This window comes from Dermacentor albipictus, chromosome 2 (genome assembly GCF_038994185.2).
Source record: "Dermacentor albipictus isolate Rhodes 1998 colony chromosome 2, USDA_Dalb.pri_finalv2, whole genome shotgun sequence".
Classification (NCBI taxonomy): Eukaryota; Metazoa; Arthropoda; class Arachnida; order Ixodida; family Ixodidae; genus Dermacentor; species Dermacentor albipictus.
This window is the reverse complement of record NC_091822.1, coordinates 165,571,778-165,595,211: the sequence shown is the minus strand read 5'-3', so window position 1 is coordinate 165,595,211 and position 23,434 is coordinate 165,571,778. Positions and strand designations below refer to the sequence as shown.

Genomic DNA, 23,434 nt, shown 5'->3' with positions numbered 1-23,434 from the left:
ACTTTGCAATAAATGTTTGTAAGTACTAACAAGACGCACATGTTTCCTTAGATTACTTGCACTTCAGAAAAGTAAACATACAAATGAGGGAAATGGTAGAGAAAGCTGCAAAAATGTAGTTTATTGTCCGTTCACACTGGCGATAGTTGCAATGCAGCAGAGCTCATGTACATCTTTTTTTTTCCCCCATCCTAACTCTCAAAGCGACACTTTGATGCGAGCACAGTGAACACCGCTGTGCAGGAGCCTTCAAAGGAGGCGTGTGACAAAGGTGTGTGCAGATACTGTGGAAATGTCACAGGCTTCGTCATTACATCTAGCAAATCAGAGGAGTAGAACATTGCGAGGAAATTCAGTTACAGCACTTCAATTTCTGAGTCAAGCAATTAGCTCTTGCCCACTGAACTTTTATTTCAAAAATGTGGTGCAGACACTATAAAGAAAGAACAATGGGAGATCTTTGGTATCTAAACCATTGCTTGCTATACCTTAATTTTATACATTTCAGGGTGAAAGCATGCTCTTGATGATTAGAACTGTCTGGCAGTAAACTGCGGCATAGTCGCACAAGAATAGCTTACCAATCAATACCTGGATGACATTCTAATATAAATGTTGCAGCAGTCAAGGGACATATTTTTAATTCGATGGCTGCATTCAGTATGACTATCAGGTTTTGCACTGAAGTACTCCAAATATTTGCACATACCCAGCACAGATAATTCGTGGCATTGTTATCAATACACAAAATTAGGAAGAGCTGTGCACTTCATTGAAAGTACATTGAAACAAATATGCCCACCAGCTGCACTGAACACCCACATGTAGCCACTTGACAAAACAAGAAGAAAAAGCACGCTTCTTGAAGACAAGTTCAGATCTAGAGCTGCATGCCTTGGATTTTTACAGTACGATTTGTTTTACAAAGAACTCCACTGAATAATGTTAAAGGTGGCAGTAAATGTCTCCACAGATGTAGAAGCACGAAAGTCGTTCAAGGTTGACCAGGACTTATTTTTACGTAGACAGCAAAATCTGTTGCAGCTATATAATTAGGTTGATTTTTCCCCCCCAAGTTTGTATCTACGTTTTGGCACTGCTGCCATAACTTTGGCAACTTTTTTTTAAAGTTCCTGCGGTGTAAAAGGAACAAGGTAGCTGCTGCAGCCCATGACATTTTTGTGGCAATATGAACGTGCCTGCAGTTTACTTATTGCCTCGCACTCTTCGAATGCCAAAACCATGCACACACTCATGTACATGACGGCCTTGTTAAGCATAGTCCACTTGGCAAGTCAGCTGTATGACATCTTCTTTCATTAGAAATATGACAGCACACCACTCGCGACATCATAATCGCAAGCACACAAATGCTGAAGGATAATTTTACAACATCCGAAAATTCCCTCAGAGTGCTTCTATTTGTGTACCTTCTTAGGCAAAACTACTGGCCAACCTTGAACAACTCTTTACAAACCATGCAATGATGTCCACACTGCAGAACTCTGCCTCTGAAACGTTATGTAATTACTGTGCGTTGATGTAATGAGAGCATGTTCATCATGCTACACCATCTAACAAGGTGCTCTACGGCTGACGCTGTTCGAGAGAATCAAGAGTGCAGTGTCTTGCTCATTTAGGCACTAAGACACACAAATATGCCCACTTTTCGTTATGGTACAAACATTCAATAAGGTACCCGACCACACGCCTGAATTTACTTACACTATATCATTTCACACATGATGGTCAGCCAGTGCACCCCTCGAGTGCCTCTCGAACACTTGAAACCAAATTCCACGCAAAACGTGCGCCGCTTTGGGAAAATCTTGGTATGCAATGCCCTGTCGACAAGGCAGCCCAGTATTAATGGCTCTTCTGGCTCAATTCGTGGCTAGCTCGCACTCGAATTTCGTAGAACGGTCTTATATTGCACTGCGTTTTGTTCAGTATCGTCATGCTTGGATGCAGTGCTCACATGTTTTATCCTGAAAGAACCAGAAGCACACATCACCGGCAACACCAGGTTTTGAAAAATGTCCCTCTTCTTTCCACTGAGAAAACCTGCAAGCTGCGGCCTGAAAGCACTAGCTATGCGTATCCACTTATCTCGGTGGCTAGTGTTTTGCCCTTCTAGGCCAGACGGTGCCGCCATCCCATCTAGCAGATGTACTTCTAATCTAATCCTGATGCAATCAAGTACTGCACCCGAGCAAACAAACCCGAGTACTGTACCTAATAAATCCGAGTACTGCATTATACAAAGCCAACCTTGAAATGCAACTTCTGTGCGAAACATGAGCATGAAAAAGCTCATAACTTAGAGCTGGAAGAGCTAGTAATACCAGGCACCATCACCCACTGACATGATGCAAAGTACACGAATACTTGGGGTTTACGATTTCATGCATAAAAGTCAATCAAGCCATTTCCTCTATAGTACTCTACTACCAGTTCGAAAAGCTCAAATGTCGCACTAATTCAAGGCATTTCCAGGTGTCCATAAGTCACACAAGCACACAAGTCCTTCACAAACTCCATCGCAGTGGGCAGCAATGCCTGATCTAGCAAAACTGAGAAGGCGCATTTTTTTTTCTTTTTTGCCTATGGCACAAAGGCACCACGACTGTAGGAGAAATAAGCAAACCTGAGCACTTTCTTCACACGATAGCGCACTAATTTATCACAAATGCTTCTCACAGATTGCCATGCGAAACATTCAAATCAAGTGGCGATCACCACATTGGCAGAAGACTAATCCAGCAACTGGGCAAAGCACAACCCTCACTAAAGGTAGTCGCAATAAGTGCCACGCTTTGATAAATATAATGCAGGAAGCCTTTAGGCAACTGAAAACTTGACAAAGAAATGGTATTAGTATTTTAATGCAAACTAACAGTGCATAATGCAGCCATATGTGTATGTAGGCTTCATGCAATACACGAAAGGGCCAGATGTGTCCTCCGGGAATCTGCATTCGCATTGCAAAGCTGTACATTGCTGTGGTGGATTGGCCCACTGGAATTAAAGTCTCAAGATACCCTCTTATTGTATTTGAACACGCCTAAGCCGATGTCAGCATGCCTTTTCGGTTTCACCCTGACAATTCGCATATCCGCGCCTACTGGCATCGATAGGTTGATTTTCTTGCGAAGCTTAGTTGCACGACTACAGAGTTTGCTGAACTTTGAAGTAAGAAAAGTGGAGTACAAATTTCTTGCACTTTAAAGCAATTCACAGTCTTCCTCTTCCATTTCTCTTTTCTCTCTCCTGTTCAAGTGAGTAGGCATGGTGTCCCTTTCACGAGACTATTGCTAGCCTGCTTCTCTTTCTATGTGGTATTTATATAAGTTTACATAATTCTAATAACAAACATAACATAAGGTGCTATAAGAAGCTGGTAATATCATTTTTACTTATTTTGTGCGATTATGGCAAATTTCAGACAAATGCCATTGTTACAAAGTCGCTTGGAGTGGCTTTGCTTTCCCCCAAGTAAAATTCAGTAGGGACTGAAGACAACTCGAGAGCAAGAATCTATACCATATTTTGTATACAGTATCATGGTAAAGCATGCTTAAGGATTGCAAGCTATTCTGATGTCAAAAGCAGTCCCCAAACAAGATGAAACATTTCAGCCTACCTAATGGGTCAAATACTCCGACATCTCTTTGCAATTGTGCAGTTTAAATGTGCAAACTTTTTCCACGACTCATTAAATGCATTTTTTTTTTTGACAGAACAGCGGCTAAGCTTTGTATGAGAAAGGACAAGCTACAAAGACGACTGCCTGCTCAAGGACCACCCCATAAAGGAAACTTTCAGCCCAAAACAAGCCACCACAGCAGAAGGTGCCTTCTCCACTATTACAATAAAGAGCTCTCAGCTACAAGATTACTACAAACTGCATTTTCTAAACAAAATTTACAAAATACATGCTGTATTCCATGTTCCAAATCAGCAGCACTGGCTGCACAATTTTTGACAATTTGATCTGATCAACGAGAAATGCAATAACACTTGCCAAATTTGCAGAACGACTGTAAAACAGTGCTGAAGTCCTCCGCATCTATGTGGCAGTGGCAATGCTAGTGACAAAGACATTAAACTGCAGTTACCAGAGCACCGTTCGATAACAAAACCCACAAAAACAGACAAGCAGAAATTTCTCCCCTTTTACTTGGCACAAGTAGACTCATTCATGACTGGGGCACTGACTAATGACTGGATCGAACTAATGACTGGCAGTGAAGGAGCGAGACAGTTTCTTCAATGTCTGCGACTTGAATGGTTGACCTCGGCTGTAAGGTTCGGTACTTGCCTTGTCGTTGCAGGCAGGACAAGTATGCTCAAACCCGATTGCTTTGAGCTCCGATATTTTAGTTAATCCTTCATACAGAACAGTACAAGTAATGCTGCTGTCTTGCTGCGCAGTTCACAGATCAGTTGAGCAAGCCTGACAGAACTAGTTTGCTTTTCTATATTTCTACACAGCAGTCCAGGATCTGGTGGTTTAGGTGTGTGAAGCCAGTTTTGTGCACTACAGTAAGTGTTTTTTCCAAAATTTTGTGAAAGCTCACGTCACATAATAGAAATTCATCCACATACTGCTTGGCAGAGAAATTTACCCACTAGAGGGGCCCTGAACCACCCCTCAGGCTTGGTGAAATAACAGTGCGCGATTAGCATACGCTGCTGTGAACATCTCAGCCAAGTTCTGCTGTCGTACGCAGTGCATGGAGCTTGCAAGCAGAGCACGAAGTCACTTTTTTCTCAAATGCTCTACGTTCAACGGAAGCCTGCTCCTCGTTCTCTTTTGTACGATTTATTTCGTAATAAAGCAGATTCCCATGTGTGGCTGCTACTGGTAGCTGCGGTCTGATAGTGTAGATACTGCGGCTGCCGCGGGCTGCTGCCACGAGTCCACTGGCTAAGCACATTGTGGCTCGCTTAGGACAACCACATTTGGCTTGCATTTAGCGTGTCGTAGGGACCAAGATCAGAAGTTGTGGCGTCTACGCTAACATCCAAAATGAAATTTGAACTGTGCGCCATGGGGACACTTAGAAGGCAGTGTTGTGGGCACACACCACTCCGCCATAGCCTTCGCAGTGCAAGGTATTGAAGAAGGGACAGGAGCACAGCAGAGGGTGCGATTGATTGCCAATAACTCCGCTTCTGCCGAATTCATTGAAGTACTTTTTGCAGCAAAGTATTTCTCCCCTTCAATAAAAAGTGGTTCAGGGCCCCTTTAACGGTACTGCAATAGCACAGACACTCAAAAGTGGCCACAGCAGCTTTCGTCTTCACATATAAAGAGGCGCCAAAGAAAATTGCTCTCATCATTGTATGTATACCTTTAAACTTTCCCTTCTTTGGCAGTGTAATATGTTAATTTTTATGAGGAGGTATAAAGGCCTACTCTTTCAAATTTTTAAGCTATACCACGGCATCTATGATGTCTCTGCAATGCATATTATGCAGGGGTGTGCGAATACTAAAATTTTCAAAGACAAATCGAATATGAATACTTAGCATTGAATATCGAATAATGATATGCGCATGCATTTATTAGCAAGTTGGTTTATGTTAACATGTTTGAACATAGCAATTACATTGCCATTGGTAAAAGATAAATTAGCAAGCCATTATACTAAAAGGTTGTGTTTCGGTCACATTAACATTGCAAAATTGAATAATTTCTGCTAGCTGTCTGTTCTTGCCAGCCTATGCCTTATACTGCATAAATTTCGGGTAAACTCAGAGCCATATGACCCTGTACCAGTCGCCACTCATCGCATTTGCTGTAAGATTGACCTCAGAATTGGGGGTGGAACCTGCAAAAGAGTGCACCCTCGCTGTTTGCAAACCCATGCCCCTTGCTGCTGAAAGGCTGGCTTTTCTGCACAGATTCGGCGTGTTGTGGCTAAGCGTGTTTTACAGGCAAAATTTCACCAGCAGCATAAAATCTCATAATTCAGCACAAGATCACACACTTTCTTAGAATAGATAGAAAATAGGCCAAGAACCACAGCCAGCAATATAATAGATTTTTTTCGAATATTCACAGCTAGCCTAATATTCAAAAATTTTCACATAGCTAGTTTTCAAATCGAACACGAGTAATAAAAATATGTTCGATATTATGTAATAGTATATTTTTCGCTTGCGCGGCTCATTCAAGTAGGACGAGTATGCACAAGTGGTTAGATTGCTCTTCTGCATACACTGCAATGCCTACTTTTACTGATAAACGACTAGAAGCAATCAACTGACAAAATCCGACATTACGGAAAGCTACTGCAGAATGTTGTTTGTTTTGGAGACGGGCGTCAGGCTAATTTTGACGCAACAGTGCCACAACATTCGTTAGTGCATTTTTTTTAAGTATGCCAAACCACCGCTTAATGTCATACTGACCAATATTTAGCTTTAGAAGCGCAATCTACAAATGTAACTGTTTGCAACACATTTCCTTAGTGCTTCTTCAGTACCTTGAAGATGATGCCGAGAACAGAAACGCATTCAGAGCACAGACACAAAAGACACTATCCACCATAGTTCCAAGTGAATCCCGTGGCACCACTGTTTTTCATTCCTGCTCGGCATGTCTCAAGCTTTCAGAAAATGTTAATCGCAAATATTTTGTATTCGTATAACTTTTATTACGTTTCCTGCTGTCCCTGGCAATGAATAAAATGCTCAGAAAGAATTCAAAAACAAACGAGTACAAGTACAAACACTTTGACCTGCTGAGGTAAAAAAGAAAAGCAACAAAAATAAGTTGTGTAAATAGGAAATTTCTCCTAAATGATGTCACCAGGAACAAGGTCAACATACCAAAGCAAAAACACGGAAGTGTGACAGCATTAATAGAAAACAATACTGTTCACAGCTGAACACAAAAAAGATGCTTCTAAAGTCGTTGTACAAAACGAAACAAAAGCACTGCTTACTGTAAAACATGTAAAGAATGTGCAAAAAGACAGCACAGCTAGCTAGCTATCTATACAGTGCTTTAAATGTCACAAAAAGATGCCCACAACTTCAGTAGCTTAACATGGAGAACACAAACTAGCAAAAGTTGATCACTGATCTGCTTTCCACAAGCAATAGTGATGAGAGATTTCTAAAATGAGAGCACACATTTTGAGGTACAAATAAGAACACAGATCATATCTACAAATATACTGATTTCAAAAGAATGATGCAAAGCTAGGATTAAAAGCTTTGACTTTGTTGTGACAACTGTCTTCATGGCTTAAAAAGAGTTGCCATTGACTTTGTTGTGACAACTGTCTTCATGGCTTAAAAAGAGTTGCCATTGCCAATAAAAGCTGGGACAATGCTCTCGTTAGCAATAACAAATGACCCTTGACATGGTGCTGCTCTCGAGAGTACTGCATTTTAGTTGCTAGGCAACTTCGCAATAAAGAAAGAAGTAACTAAAATTGCTCACATGTTACCCGCACACACTTCCTGCACTCAAGTAAAAGGTTCGGAGCGGGCAATCATTTTACATAGACGAATTACCAACACTTACCTTAAAAAATACAGCTTGTCGCTAACGAGTCCAAGCAACGTGACCTTCGTAAGTTGAAATTGGCTGGTGTGGTATCTCAACTGCCTGTATTGGAATAATGGCTGTATGCTTTCGATGAACATGCTCATTGTCTGTCTCGACTAACATTAGCGTCAAAGTTGCCACAACAACCTTGCATCATTAGCTTGAAAGGAACATCTGTGTTCTGATGATTGCATACAGTTCGTAGACGACACAGCTACGAAAGAAAAGTCTAGCGCTACAAGGATGTGCGTCGCTGCAGTACATGGCACAGTCAATTTGCCGCTTCATTTTACACATGAGCACATACCAAAGCAAATTATTGGCCCGACTGAACATCAGAAGATGCAACACTTCTCAATGACTAAACCGTGGCTATGTTGCATTAACACTGCACGTCAGACATCAACAGTGCCAAACGAAGTGCTAAAACATAAACGTGACCTTTTCTTCAACACACAACTTATTGAAAAGAATATTGCGCAGGCTTGCATAGACAGCTTGTGGCTGTTCTCCAATAAACATGTACAACCGCATAGTAGAGTTACTACAACAAAGATTAAAAGCTGAGAACATCCTGAAACACAGAGCCGAGAATGCCATTTTCGAAAGGAAATGACAGAAGTGAAAAAAAAAACAAAAAAACAGTGATAATGAAAAGCTTCAAAATAGAGAACGAAACGAAACACTGACTTCAATTACATTCCACATCTCCTTGGACACATTATGTGCACATGCTGCAGCCACGCACAAGATTGGGCAAAGATTTCTTCCAATCAAAAAGTTCGGAGGCACTAGACGGTTTTTTTTCTCTGGTTTGCTGCAGCTTCAGGCAAATTGCCTGCAGGGAGTGCAGCATGTCATTTTTCTTTCTTCGCACTCTCCATTGTTACTGTCCAAAATAGAAGTGTATATTATGCGTACCTAGCCTTCCCCCTGCCTTGGCTCCCTCTGATTTATAGTAAGCGTCGTCTGACCGTGGTAGGGGGGGGGGGGGGGGGTGGAGCCTGACTAGCTGGGTCACCCTCAAAGAGGGGGCAAAGCTAATGAAGCAACACTGCAAGCACACGTGTGCACACACACACATACACACATGCACACACACAGACGCACTGCGACAGATGATGCTACAGTAGGGAACCCCCAAACTTCCGTTGTGTTCCGGCATCCTTTCTTGCCTCTTCTTGCACCCCGAGAGGTTATTTCGCCATTCCAGGTATCTTCGACATCATCTGCGTAGGGATGAAAGGCCAAGGATCAGAAACAGAGGACAAACGAATAGGAGTTCAACATTCACTTTTTTGCAACACTCTCACACCGACAATGTTACTTCCTGTGACATATGGCTGTTGCAATAGTTTCTGCATATGCCCTGCAACATGTCTTGATGCAGTGAGATTCGTATGCTAACAGAGTCAATCCTGGACATATCAAATTCGAAAGGCATCACAATATAGGTAATAGTATATTGATAACTAATTCTAAATATAAGTGTGCCTATCTGAAGCTCAACTGAAAACTCGGCAAGCATCAGACAGTTCCCCCAAGATTATAAAAAGCAGGAATTTGCCAATCTGTTTCTACAAGGTTATGTCAAATGAACGTAAAGTTTTTTTTTTTTTTTTTCGCCACAAACCGTATTTACTTGAATCTAACGTGCACTTTTTTTTTCCAGATAAAACGAGTCTAAAAATCATGTGTGCGTTAGAATTGAGTTCGACCCTAAGTCTGGGTTACCATATCGCCATCGGTATTTCAACATGGCCGCCTCACATGCACCAATGTTCTTAAACGAACTTCAGTTTCACAGCTCCGCTCAGGAGGTGGCTGAAGTGGTGGTCACGCGAACTAGTGGCCTAGCAGTCGCGTCTTTCGTCACTTCTGCTGCTTCTGGTTTCATCTCTGCTTATTCATTCTGGTGGTGCTGCTCTGTCTGTCGCCACTGTGGTCATGTTGGCGTTACGTGATGTGCAGCGTTTTTTTCCGGTGAAAAGTTTCGCGCAGAAGTGTTTCGGCGTCAAATAACAAAAAGAAGCTTCCTTTGTGGTTCTGCATTGCCCACAGCTGCTCCAGCGGCCAGATGCAATGCGGTGCAACGACTGGAGGGTTTTATATATGGAAACAGATGCTGCGCTGGAAGAAAGAATGCCTCGCAGATAAGTCCGACGTGTGTGAACATCATGTCGAGGATGCCGATTTATCTTTTCATTCTTGAGAACAAACATATATTGATTCCTTGTGGGAAATATGCATGCTGGTTCACGGCACAGTTCCACAACTTAATTATTCTCGGTCTTCAAGGACACATCTCAAAGCCAAGAAATGTGATGCAAAAGATAATTTCACCAAGAGAAAGAGCTCGAGTGTCGGCAGGCATTTCGGTGGAAGCTTGCAAGGGTGGGTTTCATGCAGTTTTCAAATCAATTACGCTTGGAATATTGTGCTTGCCTTCGCAATATGCACTACCTACTGATCGACAAGTTCACAACCATCCTTTTGCCTTGTGGAGCCTGAAAGCTTGAATTTACTGAATACGACGCCAGGCAGCAGCAATACATGGATAGTTTTACATGTGGCAACTCGTAAGTTTTGTTTGATACAGAAAGTACGCAGAAACTGCACTGGAGTTGCCTAAGTATGCGTACGCATTCCCCATATTTCAAGTTGGCCCATCCCTACTATAGGCTTCCCCATGCATTTTCTATGGAGCACTATGCATCCCCATAGGTACGCATAAATCTGATTACATATATGGGTTTTCTCCCTGATGAAACTTTTTCAATTGTTCCTTATAACTTATGAAGCTACCAATCATCTACATTTACACTATTATAATGATTAAATGTGTTAACTTTGCAAACTTACACATTTTTGTGCACATGCAAGTAATTAGACTTTTCATGTGGCAGGCAGATTTTGCTCACAAACTTGCCAAAGAATGCTTACGCATCAAAATAACGAGAGGCGGACAGCTTACCAGCAGAGGAGTAGCATTTGGTGCACCTTATGATATCAAGCTGCGTGCCATGCATTCTTAATACCGCTGATTATATACAGGCGCTCGTCTTTATTACACACGTTACAAATACACTGCCAGAAAAAAAAAACACTGAGTAGGCCAACATGATGCTTCTAAGAAAAGCTGGTTGGAAAGCAGAATCTCGGAGTGTGACCGCTCATTTATGCCGTACAGCTTCAGCCTCGAGGCACCAGTTCGTTTACGCAACATCTGGTATTCGGCTAAGCTTTACCTGCAGAGCATACTTGCCAAACTGTAAACAAGCCTATCCTATCTTGCCATAACTAAAGCCATGGCAAGCAAAAGCAAAAGAAAAATGCAGGTGGCAGTGCCACCTTAAAGGGACACTAAAGGCAAATACTAAGTTGCCGTGGACTGTTTACTTGCCATTCCAGAAACCTCGCAATGCTTGTTTCGCGCGAAGACTACAAGAAAATTGCATCTGAAGGGTCTGAATGCCTTTTTCAAAATTCAAATCTCCCACCACCCAACTGGGGAAGTGGTGACGTTGCATACGCCATCACTACTCTTTGCTACCGTCGGTAAGTAAAACCCCGCCCGACAGATGGCGCTACTGAGCCAAGACAGTGCGGTGGATTCGCCGCTGCAGCTGCTTTTTGGTCAAGTGGCGTAGGCCGTTCGGGCATCCCGCAACATCATATCAAAGTTGAATTGTCTGCTACTTGCAGTTTGTGAGAGTATTTATGTGAGAACATTTCTCCTATGAAGTAAAACAAATGAATATGCAAAAATATCATATACGCGAGATGTCACAGGAACGTGTCATCAGTATGAAGTCTAAAAGGGGAGTCACGTTTCCCACTAATAGTCAACCTTTTCCTACCACAAAAGTAAACAGAGCTTTGAAATAATCTTCGCTGTAGCTGACTTAGTCTTCCTCCTTTGTGCCCCTAATTTAACATCTCGTTCCGCAAGAGCATTGCTACAGCCAAGCAGCAACACCACCAAACTGCTCACCTTGGTGAGGTCTACGCCCGTCAGGGCTTGGACGGTGGGAGGTATCTGGCTGACCAGCTTGGTCACCTCGGCAGTGGTGCGGTCTTCTCCACTGGTCATCACGATCTCTTCAGTCTTCGCCAGTGGTGCTGACACTTCTGCTGCAATCTGCATGTGCAAAGAGAAACATGGCCGATGACAGGCAGAACAACAAAAGCAATACAGGCAAGACAAAAAGGAAAATTTCCCGAACAACACCCGGCACACGACTACTGCTATTACCTATCAGGTTCTACAACAGGGCAACAGAAGTCTCGTTTGAAGGAAAAGTTTGCGTCATTTCTACTGCCTTTGCACATAACCATGATAGAAGGCTGTCTTTCATTGTCTCTCCGTCCTTTGATAAACATATCAAAGGGGCAAGCACAAACAAATTATATTCTTAAATTTCAAGCCAGAACAAGAATTCTGATAATGCATCAAAAATTCAAAAGGCCTGGGAAATTATGGTTATGGCACCAACAAGGTAACATGAAAAAAAATCATGGGTTCAAACAACGACCCTTCCATTTGCCCCTTGAACAAAAATTCCACATGTAAATCATACCCAGATAAACACTCTTGATAAAGCTCATATCTAAAACAAACCTCGAACAATCCTTAGCAGAAAAAAATCTCAGTAACAATTTTCAGCAGCACATTCACTGCTGTGGCATCACGGCAGTGCGTAGTGCACTGTAGTGAAGCCGCATAGCAGGGAAAAATTGGCGCATCACCTACTTTGTACTTGGAGATCTCAATTTCCAACGGGCATAATGCACGCAAAAATACAGCAATGAACCACTATAACGACCATTACAGCTGGGCACCTCCAGTGCAGACATCTGGACGGCAGCTCACCTTTGGTAACGTGTCCAGCACAAGACTGAGGATGGCAGCGTCTCCGAACTGCTTGTACGCAACAGCCTTCGTACGCATCCGCTCGGCATCAGCCTTTCCCACGGCTTCAATGGCGTACCCTTCTGCGGCACCAATCATCTTGATCCGTTCTGCCTCGGCACGGGCCACATCCACTGTCTGCGTTCTGCAGTCACAAAATGCAAGAGCATTTAAAACGTCTATAACGGGAATGTGTTGAACAGATGGGTTCTTTACGCATACACAAATTGTATGGTACATGACCGTTTTTGCATTCCATCCACGTTAGAGTGCGGCCGTGGTTCACTAGAACCAAACCCACAGCCTTGTGCTCAACAGCAGAAAGATGTAGCCTCCGAGTCACAACTACGGCTGAACAGAAACCTACTGAACAGCGATGAAGTGTAGTCGATTGATGGTTCCAATGAGGGAAACGCATGACGAGCACAAGTGAGCAGTTGAATGCTGTGCGAGCACTACATCTGCTGGCAGCAAATGACAGCTGAAAATGAACATAAGAGGCGAAAAGCGAGCCCTGTAAAAAAATAAACAGAAGAGACCTCTGATAAAACTCCTGAAGAGCCCACAAGCAAGGTAGGGCAAATTAGGTATGACAGTCTGCAAATTTGCATAGCCACCCACAATGTCACTCAACACAACACTCCAAGAGTTTGTACAGAGCAAGCAAACAAGCCCTCCATCCCCGAGTCGCCGCTGGCAATGTTGAGAGTTTATGCGACTGCTAGTGCTCGTGAGGAATACAACAACATGTGGTGATGTCAGCAAGGACAACACATGAAACCGTTACAGCTTAGAATGCGGACATTCCACTGAATGAAAGTAGAAATGAAGGTACTTTCTCATGATGCAAATGTCTGCATAATGCACATTTGACATACAGATCCCCAAAGACCATATTATTTCGCACATTAAGACAGCAACGCTGCTCACTGCTGATTCTAGAAAAGGAACACCACCATGTAACTGCATCACAAAGCATTACTTTACTACACCTTTTAAAGAAGTGCTAACAGTTAATTCAATGGCCTTTTAAAACTGCCAATAGAAAGCAAGATTCATCAAAACATGATTAACAGGGTAATACTGGCAATTTTGTCACTTTGGAGAAGTGCTTCTAGGTTTCTTGTGCCTCCTGCCAGGCATAAGAGAGTTCAATCCACACAAAAATGCACAAAAACTTAGCGGGAATGCTCGACTCTTAACTTAATGTTTCACCCGCACGGCTCTTTTGCTCCTGGAATCTGGCTTACTCGCGTAGCACCTGTGATGCCAGAAGTCTGTAGTTGTGTAGTAGTGAGAAAGATGGTGCTAGTGTTCCAATGCTAGTGCCACCTGACAGCATCCCTAGAGGAACTTGATTCCTCCTCTCACTGCAGGATGGTGGCGTCGTGCGCAATTTGACTGGGCTTGTCTGCACATTTTGTGGGATTGACACACGGAAAGCCTTCCAGATCGTTCAATCGTGTCTGCTTCGATGTTTACACAAGCGTACCGATCTTCCAAGATTACCAATTCACAGAAAGTCTATGTAACTCTGTCACGCCGCTTGATGCACATGACCAAAGTTCCTGGAAGTACTTATGCTACATTTCGTGGACATGTAGAAGAATACTCCCAGAATTAGCTACTAAGCCTAACACAAACCAACAACAATCATTAACCGAGCAGTGTGAGGTACAGCTCGCCAGTGTGGACTTTGGCGTGCACAGAACATTCCAGTGGGCAGTCAAGACCAGTGAAGCCCTGAACTAGGGGAGCCACCCATCAGTTTTTGACCCCTTTTCCCACTCTGTCTTAATAAAGTTTACTATTACTACTGCTACTAGTACCAATTTTGTTCAAATCCGCACCCCTTAAGGTGCAACAAGACTAACATCCCCATCCGGAAAGCCTACAAGAATGCCACGGGACTTTCAAGGTCACCCAAGTTGTCCGCTAAAGGCCCTGTGATGTGAGCAGTGATAGAAGGTACTACACCTCTTTCCTTGGGCTATCATTTCCACACGATAGGCTTCAGCCTCGGCAGGCAACCGGACAGTGGCAGTGAGCTCCTTTTCTCGACGCAATATCTCTTTCTCCTCAACAGTGATCTGCTTGCGCCGCTCCACAACGTCGATCTCGATTTCTTCGTTACGAATCCTCTGCTTCATCTTGGCTGCCTGGAGCTCATATGCTAACTGCGCCTCCGCTTTCTGCAAAAACAAGACAGAAAAGAAGGCACACACAACCATTTAAAACGTACCACGCAATAAACTGGCATTGTTAAACACAGCAGTGGAGCAAAATGTTGCAAGATTTTTAAAAAGTGACAAGGAGTCTCTTCGATTTGTTGTTCTGGACAGCCCAGGACTGCCTGAGATGCTGCATACAGCAACACTCATTGGTTGAGAGCTGCGTTCTTGGGCACTTTGGGATAAAGAGATGAAGAGATTGTAAATATGGCTTTCTCCAGCCTTCTACCAGAATTAAGAAAAAGCTTTAAAAAATAGCCCGGCTTCCTTATGAAGTTTAATGAGGCCTTGTATAGCAAGAAAAATGCTACACCTACTCAACAATTTGTGAACGTAGGCTGCAGAAACGAATGCTGACTACTCTATTCTGTACTGAACATGTTTAACCATGCAAACTAAGTTCTCAATCATCCCACCTAGTGTGCTTATTCATCCAAGAATTGAAGTGTGTACAACATTCTTGAAAATCAACAAAAACCAGGACAGATGTCATTGAGTGACACCATTAGGCACAGGCGCCAGAAGTGATTCTCTCACATTTGAGTGTGTGTGTATATATATATATATATATATATATATATATATATATATATATATATATATATATATATATATTATTTATTGGTTGGCCTGCAGAATAAACTGAGTGGTGCATTTCATATGAACATGTATAGCTGTTTTTCTTCAATAAAGTCATGCAGGAATCCATGATGTTGACACTAAATCTATCAACGTTAGACAAACAAGCGAAGCCACAAAAGATGCGCAAGTAAGAAACAGAAAATCTAAAATTATGAACTGACTGTACGACAGAGAGGCGTCAAATAAAACACTTAGCTCCCTCTTACCCGTGCATTGACTTCACCGTCGAAATTGGCCTTCTGCAATGAGTACATCCGGTTTGAGTCCTCAATTTTGGTGTTGGCCCCATACTTGACATCCATGGCCGACTTTTCACATTCTGCCTCCTGCAAAAGAAAAAATTAAGGAGAATGGAATACCAGTCAATTTCAATAAGTGGTTAGCCTATCAAACCAGCTTAAAACATTCACAGTAAAAACTCATTCTTTGTTATGGAAGAAAGCGCGAGAAACAAAAGTATTGAACAGGAAAGCATACGATCTGAAGTCACTAAAAAATGTGGCAGACTCAACTGTAGTTGACATCCATGTAATCAGAAGTGTTGCACGAATAGTTGCAGCACAAGACAATGACGGGCACACAGTTGGTGAGTACTGAACAATCATAGATGCATATTGTCATTTTGGCAGCTTCGGCTGGCTTACATATGTGCTCCTCTAGTTCGGCCTGGGTCAGTAGCTTCTTTGAGCAGGGGCAATCCAGTGAGAAGTTTTGACATGCCTATTCAGCAAGAATCGCTGTGGCATTAGACGGAAACGTGTGTCAAGCAGGTAGGACTCGAGCTACCAGAGACACGCTATGCTGTTTTCCGATTGCATATTGTTTTAAGGTGGCGAACAGAAACCAAAACGAAATCGAGCTGGTGAGCGACGTCGGAATATGATGCTGCCAGAGCAAAACACGTTCATTTGCGTCGCCTGAAGCATGGAATGGTAGTGCGTTTGGGTTATCGCCTATTAAAAGCATGCAGTATGCTTCCAACAGCACTATGCCAAACACAAGCACATGCTGTCAAACAGATAAATGAAGATGATTACTGCGATAGGGCTGGTGGCAATAGCTGTGAATACAACGTGCAATGGCCAGCGAGGAGATTTGCTGGTACCAGAATAGAAAAGTGGGTGCGTGCTGGCACTTTCACGTGACGAGAGTGGGCGAGCACTGCGAGGAAGCTGCAGCGGTGGGCAGCTACTATACACAAGGGATCAAGCCACCGTAAATTGTATGATTTGATTGCAATTTGCCGACATACTGAAAGTTGGTACAGAAAAATCGTGTTTTTCAAGAACACATTTTTCATAGCCCTAGTTTACGAGCATCAGATCGAGGTGCCAGCACAAAGCCAAGGAATGCAAGACAACACAAGAATGCACCCTAATGCCAGCGTCCCGCTCAGCCTGGGCCACACCAATGTCGGCGTCTCGCTTGACGGCTGCAGTGCGGGCACGTCCCAGCGAGGTGAGGTACTCGACCCGGTCAAAGACATCCTTGATGGTGAAGCTGAGAATTTCGATGCCCATGCGGCCAATGTCTGGCGCAGCAACCTCCCGAACAAGTGAGGCGAATTGGTCTCTGTCCCGGTACACCTCTTCCACTGTGAGTGTACCTGCATATCATAGAGAAGGGCGTGACCAACACTGACTGAACTCGAGCTAACACTTGAACCAACTTGAAGAAACAAAAATATTCACACAAGTGGAAGTTTGCTCAACTGAAGCCTTAATACAGGGTCTTTGTATGAGTAGGGTGGGAGCGATGTAAAATAGTCTTCAACAGCAACAGCGTACTTATGTAAACTGCAGGACAAGGGCCTCTCACATCAATTGCCAACTATGCACCAGGCTTTCACCACCTGCCCTCATCTTATACTTAAAAACTTCCCAATACCATCACACCACCTAGTTCTCTGCCATCCTCAACTATGCTTCTCTTGGCATCCATTCTGCAACTCTAATGGACCACCAATTTTTAGCTTCACATGATGTTGCACCTAACTTCATTTCTTCCTCTTAATGCCAACTATATTATCACCTAACCAAGTTTGCATAATGCCTATAATTTTTCTCTATTGCTCGTTGTGCAGCCCTAAACTTCTCAAGCTTCTTTGTTGACCTCCAAAGATGACTATCCCAGACAAAGAAAAAAATAACAGCAAGCCAGACATGAATAAAAATAAGGGTGTACTTAATGTAAATGTTTGTTGATGTGAATAGCAAAGGCGCATTTCAATGTTAAGGAGGGACACGACAGTAATTCATGATTAAATTTTGAAGCAATGGTCACACCTGAATAAAATTTAAATGGCACATTTATATCATTACTGTAGTACACTGGGCCAAATTTCATTATTCAGAATACTATGAGGGTTGACAGAGACGCCCAGTCCCGTGAGACTGTCCCAAGTCTGCGCACCTGGCATCACTCACGTGTGGAGCCTCTGTGAACAAGATTCCTTTTTGCATTTTATTAAATAAGCAGTACAAATGTCCTGTGTAGCTCAAGGTGCCCTGCTAGAGTAGATTGTTTTCAAAGATAAGCTGGTGCCCAGCAGTTATTCAACACAAAAGCTGTCTCACAAATGTGAAGGAAAGCGGAACAATAAGTGGAAGCTATGCAAGTGTGCCTAGTATTTTGGGTGGGCAAATACAACTAAATACACCTGAAAATCAGTTATTTTCAGTGCAGTAAGGGGCTAACTGCCAAAGGAACACAACTGGTGCCTGCATCTAACGAAGAACAAAAAATTAATTTAAGATTATCATAGTACTCCCTAATGCGAATCTTGAGTGCAGCTACTCATGTTTTTCGACTTCACAATATATTGTGGCAAAGAGTTTGATTCTGAATGACAGGGTCCTCTAGGCGGCAGCACTGAGCCTCTGCTAGGGTAGCTTGTTTAGCAGCAACGGCAGATGAAGCATTTCCACCAGTTGCAGCGATCACTGCACCGAGAGAAGGCATGAACACAGGAACATGTGGCGCACGCAGAGTGCACACTTTAGCGGCGGTAGCGCAGGCAAATTAGTGCATGCGCAGCGAGTCTGAAGCCAACCCTTTGTTTCCATGGCAACGGGTCACGCACTTGCCACATGCCTGGTCGCCACTGTGAAGCATTTCTCGTGCAGCACTCCACTTTCTTCCTCACCCTTTCACCATACACTCCTCTGCTTTTCTCCTTGCCCTCTCGCCATCTTTCATCACCCGCTGTGCTCCGCATTTTCTCTTTCATCATTCGTTGTGCTCGTTCACCCACTTATGCCGACGAAGCCGAAGCTCAATGCAGGAACTGGCATACAAGAGCTGCACTCTAAAAAATTGCTGATGCTCATTCATCTTCGTAACTAGAACAAGCATGCGGAAATAGGGCCGGTATAATATAGGAATTTTTTTCACTTGATTGTATTCCTTTCTTATTCACCACTCAAGCCAATCGTGACAATAATACCAATCGGCCAATCCTGGTGCTTTTCGTGCCAGCCATTGAAATTTGCTAAGCTGTTTTTGTAGCTGCTAAAACCTCAATTTTAGTTTTCAGTTTTTGTTTGCCAAGTTACTTTTTTAATTGTATTAATGCAGAAGGTCCTACCTGCGACTTCTAAATATGGCACCCCCTGCATATTTTATGTCACTATTATTATAAGAAAGATAGATTGATTGACAACGTAAACAGACTACCAATTGACCCACTGACAAAGGGCACAAAGAAAAAAATCAACCTAACAGCAGACACACAGAGAAAGAGAATTTGAATCCAACAGCAGATGTTGCTAATCTGAAAATAATCATCACATTTTCACAGCCCAGGATAACACCAGGTCTTGCTGTTTCCCACATTTCATTCTTTGTTATAACAGCAATAAGAAAGACACGCACCCAAGATTGCACGCAGATGTCCTTCGAGGGTCTGCAGGATAACTCCCTTGATGTGGTCAACGTCCTTGCCTAGAAACTGCTCGGCCGCTGTTGACAGGAACTCCTTCTCCGTCATCACCTTACACTGTGCCACTCCGGTCACAGTCAATGGCACACCTTGCGACGTCTCCACATGTTCACAACGGGGCGTCAGTGTCATCACTTCCAGCGACAACCTGGAAAAGAAGATGCCAAGCAACAGCCTCCTCAAACACAAAAGGCAAAGAGAAATCACTGGCTTTAGTTCTCCCACACTCAATAAGTCACTCTCGAATCAAGTGCATTTAGGGAAGTACTAGATGGCACCTTCCAAGAAGAAGTCTTATTAACATGTCCACTGCGATGTGGGTCATGGCAGTTATTCCCAGTGTGCGACTGTGCAGGGCTTTCCTGCAGTGCGCAAGTGATGCCTTTGCTAGAAATCAACAGATAGGAAAACTTGCTTCTGAATAGACATGTTGTGGCACCATCTCTTCAGGAAGTTTCAAAGGAACGACCTTCTGGTGGTTCACCAGCGCGTCACTGCACACACCAGAGGAATGTGATGTGTGACCCACTGGTGGGTCACCACGCACATTAATCGGGACTTCAAAAAGTGCCACTGCAGTGAATGTGCCAAAGGAATACTATAGAGAAACACTAAGCCCACATATAAAGGCAAAGTATTCTACCAAAGCTATATTTCTTTCATTCCCATGAAGCAAATATATTGATTAGTAGTCCATAAAATGAAGGGCAAACGTGCCTTTTTGAATGAGTATGAGTGGCTGCCTTACTGGCATCCACTCATACTCTTGTCTACTCAATATCTGTCAGTGACTTTTGTTTGTACTCGCATGAATGGAAGCAACTAAGAACACAAGGGAGTGTTGACCAATATGAATAGGCATCGGTAGGAATGCAAGAGAGTGCAGACAAGTACGAGTGAGCACTTAACATGCGAAAAGATTGGCGTGTCAGTATCGGTTTATCCTGCCAACCTACGGCAAGGACAGATCTTTGCAGATTAAAGCACTCACCTTTGTACATCTGTGACCAGCCACCATGCCCAAGCCCAACCACCAACGACCATCTTTTTGCCAGCATTCCCACAGCATCCACCTGTCACAAACCAACAAAGCTGTAGAACAAGCACATGCTCTAGTTCTACATATACTGTTCAAAGAAGAGCAAATAAATGACAAGAGGAGCACTAGTGACACTTCTTTGTTTAACTGTTCAACTTCAACTTTGTTTAAGATGTTTAACTTCAACATTAAGAACTCTGAAAAAAAAAAAAAAAGGAAGGAACAAGATCGAGAACTTGTCCCCTTATGCCTACTCACCTGCATACTTGTGCGTGCCGAGAAATTCTTACAGGACAGTAAACGCATTCTTGTTTTTCGTTTTAAGCATACGTCAACATGCTAGTTTTTTTTTTTTCTGTGCTGAATCATGATAATAGTAAGCTAGTTAGATACCACTAAACCTAAACATAGCATGTGCACCATGGTTTCAAATTCTGGGGTTTTACATGCATTGTGGCATTGTGCTAGAATCACCTATAGAGGCTGATAAACTACTCTATGCAGATCTCTTTTTTCCTTCATCACAGTGTTTTCCACAGATCCATTTGCATTTTCCACTGGTTGCATCAATTGACTCACCGCTGTAACAGTGTAATTTCTTACAGCAGACTTACATTTGGAAAAACAGAGAACGCTTCAAGTGCTCACTTAAGTATTCAGATAGCTTCTCTTTTAAAAGGGCCATCTATGCTGCAGCACATGGGATATGTTTCAGACTTTTTCAAATTAATGGCCAGTTTGTAAAAAGCTGCCACTGTTCTATTCCAAAAATCTATACAAAAAATAATAATAAATAAAGTTTGAAATTTTAGCGCTCTTCACTAATTGGTTCCTTCCATGTCGCTTTGAAGAAGGCAGGTATGACAACTAAATGAATGTAGCCATTGTCTGTGTGGCCTCACTCGAGCAGAATGCCAAGAAAGGTGCCTTCGACATCTGGGGCCGTCGCAGGGAAAAGTGTTGCTTAACACCACAACACTACAGCAAGGACCGAAGCATTCAAAGGAGCAGCACATAGTGTGTGAAGCCGAGTCACCCTACATTTTTTTTTCCTTGCTCGAGATGTAGGCCTAAGTACATTTATTTTGCTTACATCGGCCGAGTTTTCACTGAGGCCCTCTACACACATAGTAATTAAAAAGACAAACTAAGGTAAATCTTGTTCCTGCAAACAAGTGCATGCACAAAATTATGATAGGCATATTACTACACACACACAATTTAAACAACATTCTTTATTTCAAGGGCACAGTTCTTGTGCAGTTATCCACGCATCTCAGCACTGCTGTGCCTAAATAACCTGTCTTGAGAGTTGTGCAGCCATAGTACTGCTGTAGGGAAATGACATGCTGTAGTAGAATAATATGTGGAACAGTTGTTTACATCACTTCTCAGATGAAACTAACCAAATAATGAATTCATGCCACAAAGCTTCTTTGACATGTCATCTATTTAAAGTTCCAGACACTTGATTAGATAACAGAACTTCCAACTGCGATAGTGTGCATATGGAACCGTGTGATGAACGGACAGTCTGCCAATGAGGACCTTCGAAAAAAACTGCAATTCGTGCTCGAAGTCCGCTGCGTCTATCTTCGCCCTGTGCAATTCATCAAATAAATACAACGCGGTAAATATTTCCTGGCGTTAGTTTTTCTGTTTTTTGTTTTAAGCGGTGTTCCAGGTTCGCCATGCGCCTTCGATTCAACAAACCCTCTGGCCATCGGCGTGCGCTAAAGCGAGTCGGACAGGAAAGGCGCAACAAAAATACGTCCACGTGTCGAGGCCCCGCCGCTCGGCTCCGCCTTGATGGCCACTGCCCTCCGGCATGTTTTCGCCTGCGCGCACGTCCTTCACCGACATTTTTCTTTGCTTTTGCGCAGTCACGTTTTACAGGCAAAACAAAACAAAACAAACAAGGAAACGCAACAGCTAATCGCGAAAGCTGCGAGCGGGGCGTGACCACAGTCGATCCAGAATGCGCGCGCTATTAAAAGGGAACGTTTAGTCGGTAGGTTATACTAGTTGAGAAACTTCGAAACCATAGCCTCGGTCGGTCTGTCCGGGAATCAAACAGCGTTTTGCCAAGTTTCATTTTTGGAAGCGTGAAAGCGCATTTTTATTTTCCCGCAGCACCGTCTTAGATTTGGTCGCACAACAGTTTATCAATCACGCAAACAACCTACTGCCATCCGCTTGCACAGCCGTTTGGCGCTACGGAGAGCATACGGCGAGCAACGTAGTTGTGCGACGCGCGCGAAACAAGCACGTAGGTAGCAAAACAGCCAGGGGCGCAAGATTATCAGCGCGTGCTGTCCGCGAGTTTAGTGTCCCCGTACTATTTGCCGGGCGCGCGACTCGGCGCCCCTTGTTGGCGCCGGTCTCGGTCAAGCTCGGTCAGCGCCTGCTCTGACGTACCGCGCTTTCGTCACCGCTACGTCTCGACGAGGGAAAAAAGAAGCGACAAAATGAAGCAAGAGCAAGAGCGCAATCGCAACGTGCTGTTTATTTCACGAGTAGGCCTAGGCGGAGCGGCTGTTTTCGTGTGTGTGTGTGGATGCGGCTATGCGGTTCCCCGTAGCATCGGAAGCGCGGAGAACGAGCGGGCAGCAGCGCGGGCCGAACCGGTGCAAGGAAAATAAGTAATCATAAGCGCACTCACCGGACACTATGAGGGCCTCGTTGGGGCCAACAGTCTGTATGTTGCCCATGATTGATCAGTTTATCCTTCGAACTAGTCGCACGCCGCGTGCAGCAGGGATCGTATTGCAGAGAAGGGACAAAAGACGCCGTCGCCGCCACTCAGTGGAGCCAGTGGAAACGCGCTTTGCCGAAACCCACCATGGAGTAATCCGGCGTCGAAATGCGCCGTCAGTCGATTAGGCACTCGTTCGTTTGCGTGTCCGATGCGGCGAAGGTGTGCTAATGGGCGTTCCTGCAGGTATTTCCCGAAGATGATAGCGGTGGTCGCAAGCGCCAGGACAACTCCCACTCCGGCGAGAGAGCGCGGGCGAGAGGTGCGCCACAGAGGGTGCGCTGGCTTACGTGCGTGCGGGCCGGTGTACGTTAGCAACGGTTGTTAGGCAAGCGCCATTCCACATTT

The 23,434-nt window shown here is 43.7% G+C and overlaps 1 protein-coding gene across 1 annotated transcript; it reads right to left on the bottom strand.

The window, feature by feature from the left end:
• Positions 1-391: 391 nt before the first annotated feature.
• On the bottom strand, positions 392-23,434 carry LOC139056268 (flotillin-2-like). The gene is made up of 9 exons (XM_070534354.1): positions 22,994-23,434; positions 20,284-20,365; positions 19,226-19,440; positions 16,726-16,958; positions 15,559-15,678; positions 14,457-14,671; positions 12,441-12,624; positions 11,562-11,708; positions 392-8,796 (listed from the first exon to the last, which is right to left on the bottom strand). The coding sequence occupies exons 1-9, from the start codon at positions 23,040-23,042 to the stop codon at positions 8,764-8,766; spliced, it is 1,278 nt and encodes a 425-aa protein (XP_070390455.1). The 5' UTR covers positions 23,043-23,434; the 3' UTR covers positions 392-8,763.

Bases quoted from the DNA above. Each gene is read 5' to 3' on its own strand.
- LOC139056268 (XM_070534354.1), bottom strand. From the start codon at position 23,042: ATGGGCAACATACAGACTGTTGGCCCCAACGAGGCCCTCATAGTGTCC. The intron at 19,441-20,283 runs GTGAGTGCTTTA...CTTCTTTTCCAG, and splicing joins CTGGTCACAGATGTACAAAG to GTTGTCGCTGGAAGTGATGA. The intron at 14,672-15,558 runs GTAAGAGGGAGC...TTGTTTTTGCAG, and splicing joins ACGGTGAAGTCAATGCACGG to AAAGCGGAGGCGCAGTTAGC.